The 4,632-nt window shown below is 41.1% G+C and overlaps 1 protein-coding gene across 1 annotated transcript; it reads left to right on the forward strand.

The window, feature by feature from the left end:
* Positions 1 to 1,274: 1,274 nt before the first annotated feature.
* LOC137039397 (CD48 antigen-like) lies at positions 1,275 to 3,967 on the forward strand. Its single transcript, XM_067414717.1, has 3 exons — positions 1,275 to 1,587; positions 3,272 to 3,565; positions 3,658 to 3,967. The coding sequence occupies exons 1-3, from the start codon at positions 1,293 to 1,295 to the stop codon at positions 3,813 to 3,815; spliced, it is 747 nt and encodes a 248-aa protein (XP_067270818.1). The 5' UTR covers positions 1,275 to 1,292; the 3' UTR covers positions 3,816 to 3,967.
* Positions 3,968 to 4,632: the final 665 nt, after the last annotated feature.

The following is a 4,632-nucleotide window of genomic DNA, read 5'->3' on the forward strand; positions in this document are numbered from 1 at the left end:
CTAGATCAGTGGTTTTCAGACCTCAGCCCTGAACATGTAAACGTGTTTCTCTCTCATATATCTCACCTGATCATCATTAGTAGAGCTCAATAACTAAATTGAGCATGTCTGATAAGAAAGACATGCAAAACGTGCAGGACAGGTTTGAGAAGCACTGCCCTAGAGGCTCATCTTACAGCAGCGGTTACTCGGATGTTAATGACGTAATGTTTCATATCCGTTGTCATGCTTTAATGTCTTCAGATTAAATAGATGACCCATTTTCTGATGACCCATTTTCTGAGTGCTGTAGGTTCAGGGAACTGGTTGACAGATGATCAGCATTATTTCACAGTAAACCAGTTCTGTCGAAGGAGGTCGTCAGACTTTGTGGTTCGTAAAAACAGGACAGGAAAAGCCCTTCATTCTCAGCCTGAATACATCAAACCGATAGCCACACACAAAGACGTTCGTCCATCCAGCAGATCAGACCACATTTCTGAAGAAAACCGACCACAGCAGGTTTCAGTTTGAATCTCGAATCTCACACACCTCAATAAAACTGTTAATGCAAATGGCAGACGGTTTTAACTTTTAGTTAGTTTCTTGTTTGTTCTCCCGTACAAAACAACAGAGAAGAGAATTAAACATCCATTAAGAACAGTCTCAATACGAGCCAGAACTACAATTATAACTATATTATCATATAACTATAACTAGTCATAGAATACTTTTAGTGTGTTGTGTGTGTGTGGTGTGTGTGAGTGAGTGTGTGTGAGAGAACTAGGAGGGTCTTCAAAACTTTACGCACCAGATTCATCAATCTGCTGTTTGTTTAAATCAGGTTTCACTGGAGAGCCTTATCAGATCAGACTTCACTGAACCGAAATGTGTGTCAGGCTTGTTTTGTTGTGTTTGTGCCGTCTGATTGGTAAGTTATAAAAGCTTTTTTTTTCTTTTTTTTTGGTGGTGGTGGCTTAAGTGTTTGTGATCTCTGTTTACGTGCACAGGCACACCCACAGTAATATATAACGGAAATGATTATAAGGAATCAGCCTAATTTTTAAGATAAAAATGATAAAGATCCTTACACTGCAGAAGTTATTTTAAAGAGGTTACATGACATACAAATGGGGATGTACAGAAAATTGCATTAATCATGAACAACTACAAAAATCATGGAAATCTTCTGGAACTCTACTTTGGTTCACATTTACAACAAATTACAACAGATTTTAGGCTTTCTAAATTAACAAGAGCATAAACGTGACAAACCATGTTCTCTAGGTGTGTTTGGTGAGACGGTGTCAGTGATGGAGGGAGATTCTGTGACTCTACACACTGATCTTACTGAACTACAGGAAGACGACGGCATAGTGTGGAAATTTGGAGCTGAAAAGTCTCTAATAGCTGAAATCGTCAAAGCGGCTGGAGTCTTCTCCACATCTGATGATGTTCTTGATGGGAGATTCAGAGACAGACTGAAGCTGGATCATCAAACTGGATCTCTGACCATCACAAACATCTCAACTGAACATGATGGAGATTATTCACTAGAGATAAGTGCAGCAAAACTGACATCAAAAATATTCAGCGTTTTTGTCCATGGTGAGTAGAGGGAATTTGTAACTAACTTACAATACAGGTCCTTCTCAAAAAATGTGCATATTGTGATAAAGTTCATTATTTTCTATAATGTAATGATAAAAATTAAACTTTCATATATTTTAGATTCATTGCACACCAACTGAAATATTTCAGGTCTTTTATTGTTTTAATACTGATGATTTTGGCATACAGCTCATGAAAACCCAAAATTCCTATCTCAAAAAATTAGCATATTTCATCCGACCAATAAAAGAAAAGTGTTTTTAATACAAAAAAAGTCAACCTTCAAATGATTATGTTCAGTTCTGCACTCAGTACTTGGTCAGGAATCCTTTTGCAGAAATGACTGCTTCAGTGCGGCGTGGCATGGAGGCGATCAGCCTGTGGCACTGCTGAGGTGTTCTGGAGGCCCAGGATGCTTCGACAGCGGCCTTAAGCTCATCCAGAGTGTTGGGTCTTGCGTCTCTCAACTTTCTCTTCACAATATCCCACAGATTCTCTATGGGGTTCAGGTCAGGAGAGTTGGCAGGCCAATTGAGCACACTAATACCATGGTCAGTAAACCATTTACCAGTGGTATTGGCACTGTGAGCCGTGCTAAAAAACCAAATCTTCATCTCTATAAAGCTTTTCAGCAGATGGAAGCATGAAGTGCTCCAAAATCTCCTGATAGCGAGCTGCATTGATCCTGCTCTTGATAAAACACAGTGGACCAACACCAGCAGCTGACATGGCACCCCAGACCATCACTGACTGTGGGTACTTGACACTGGACTTCAGGCATTTTGGCATTTCCTTCTCCCCAGTCTTCCTCCAGACTCTGGGACCTTGATTTCCGAATGACATGCAAAATTTTCTTTCATCCGAAAAAAGTACTTTGGACCACTGAGCAACAGTCCAGTGCTGCTTCTCTGTAGCCCAAAAGTGTCTAGACCTGGGGAATGCGGCACCTGTAGCCCATTTCCTGCACACGCCTGTGCACGGTGGCTCTGGATGTTTCTACTCCAGACTCAGTCCACTGCCTCCGCAGGTCCCCCAAGATCTGGAATCGGTCCTTCTCCACAATCTTCCTAAGGGTCCGGTCACCTCTTCTCGTTGTGCAGCGTTTTTTGCCACACTTTTTTCTTCCCACAGACTTCCCACTGAGGTGCCTTGATACAGCACTCTGGGAACAGCCTATTCGTTCAGAAATGTCTTTCTGTGTCTTCCCCTCTCGCTTGAGGGTGTCAATGATGGCCTTCTGGACAGCAGTCAGGTCGGCAGTCTTACCCATGATTGCGGTTTTGAGTAATGAACCAGGCTGGGAGTTTTTAAAAGCCTCAGGAATCTTTTGCAGGTGTTTAGAGTTAATTAGTTGATTCAGATGATTAGTTTAATAGCTCGTTTAGAGAACCTTTTCATGATATGCTAATTTTTTGAGACAGGAATTTTGGGTTTTCATGAGCTGTATGCCAAAATCATCAGTATTAAAACAATAAAAGACCTGAAATATTTCAGTTGGTGTGCAATGAATCTAAAATATATGAGAGTTTAATTTTTAACATTACATTATGGGAAATAATGAACTTTATCACAATATGCAATTTTTTTTAGAAGGACCTGTATAAAATGATTCAATAGATAACAGGCTGTTGTTATTAATTGTTATTATCCATATCTCTCTTTATTCTCTCATGTTTTCCAGCTCGTCTGCCTGTTCCTGTCATCAGCAGTAACTCTTCAAACTGTTCTTCATCATCATCATCCTCATATTGTTCACTGGTGTGTTCAGTGGTGAATGTGAGTCATGTGACTCTCTCCTGGTTCAAAGGAAACAGTTTATTGTCCAGCATCAGTGTGTCTGATCTCAGCATCAGTCTCTCTCTACCTCTGGAGGTGGAATATCAGGATAAAAACACCTACAGCTGTGTGCTGAACAATCCCATCAGCCACCAGACTCAACATCTGGACATCACTCAACTCTGCCACACATGTGCAGGTACGGCAGCACGGCTGATATTAGTTGATGTCAGCGCTGATATTAGCGTTTATTGACTGAGCTGATCTCAGTTTGATGTTTTTATTCCTCAGACTCTGTCTACTGCTGTGGTCCCACTGAAGCTGTGATCCGATTGGTCCTCTCTGTTCTGGTGGGCGTGGCTACTGTCATTCTTCTGGTTTATGACATCATATCCAGAAGAGCTGAACGAGGTCAAGCTCATAATGACACATCAGGTGTCTATAACTGATGATGCAATTTCTCACTTTCTGATTTTGCATATCGTCGCAGTTACCAATCCTGAAAATTTCTCCGTTCCCCACCGAATCCTCTTTCCCCTGATTACGGATCTGGACTTCATTTCCCAGCAAACCTCATCCCTGGACTGATTCAACTCACACCTGAACTCCCTTTAACAGATTAGTTCAGCGCTGAGCGAAGTCTTGTTCTGCCTTGGCTACAGTTCTGAGCGTTTCTTCCCTGCACTCAAAAAAAATAACTCATTGGACAAACTCAATTTAATTGAGGGCAGGTTTTCCATCCAATAAATGTGTAGCCCCAAATAATAAAAATCTAATTCATGTAATGAAATGTAATTGAGTTGGTAAAACTCAATTTTATCAAATACAGTTAAAGTTATATTTTCATACTTATGACATCATTGAGTGCGTGTTCTGTCTTATCTGGTTTTGAATCTTGACATTCAGGTTTTTGATTCCTGCTGCCTGCCTTTTGACCCTGTCTGTCTCTGTATTTGACTACTGTCTGTATTACTACCTGTCAGCGCTCCTGTTTTCCCCGGGAATCTCCTGTATTTCACACCCATCTCCCGTTCCCCTCCTGTTTTGTTATTTGTCCTAGGAACCTCTAATAATTTGTATGGCCCAAACCTTGTTATATGAATAATCACTAGGGCTGGTGACTGGTCCGAATACCATTTTTTGAGCTTCGAAGCTTTTGGTAGTAATTAACACCAGATATTCGGTTTAGCCTGCCTCTGCCATCCAGCACCCCTAAGCCACGCACCTAGAGGAAGAAGTGTTCCCCTGTCTGAACCAGAAGACAAA

The sequence above is a fragment of the Pseudorasbora parva genome, chromosome 14 (genome assembly GCF_024679245.1).
Source record: "Pseudorasbora parva isolate DD20220531a chromosome 14, ASM2467924v1, whole genome shotgun sequence".
In the NCBI taxonomy this organism is placed as follows: Eukaryota; Metazoa; Chordata; class Actinopteri; order Cypriniformes; family Gobionidae; genus Pseudorasbora; species Pseudorasbora parva.

Excerpts from the sequence above, each read along its gene's own strand:
- LOC137039397 (XM_067414717.1), top strand. The coding sequence starts at position 1,293 with ATGGAGGGAGATTCTGTGACTCTACACACTGATCTTACTGAACTACAG. Across the intron at positions 1,588-3,271 it reads ATTCAGCGTTTTTGTCCATG|CTCGTCTGCCTGTTCCTGTC; the intron begins GTGAGTAGAGGG and ends CATGTTTTCCAG. Across the intron at positions 3,566-3,657 it reads ACTCTGCCACACATGTGCAG|ACTCTGTCTACTGCTGTGGT; the intron begins GTACGGCAGCAC and ends TTTATTCCTCAG.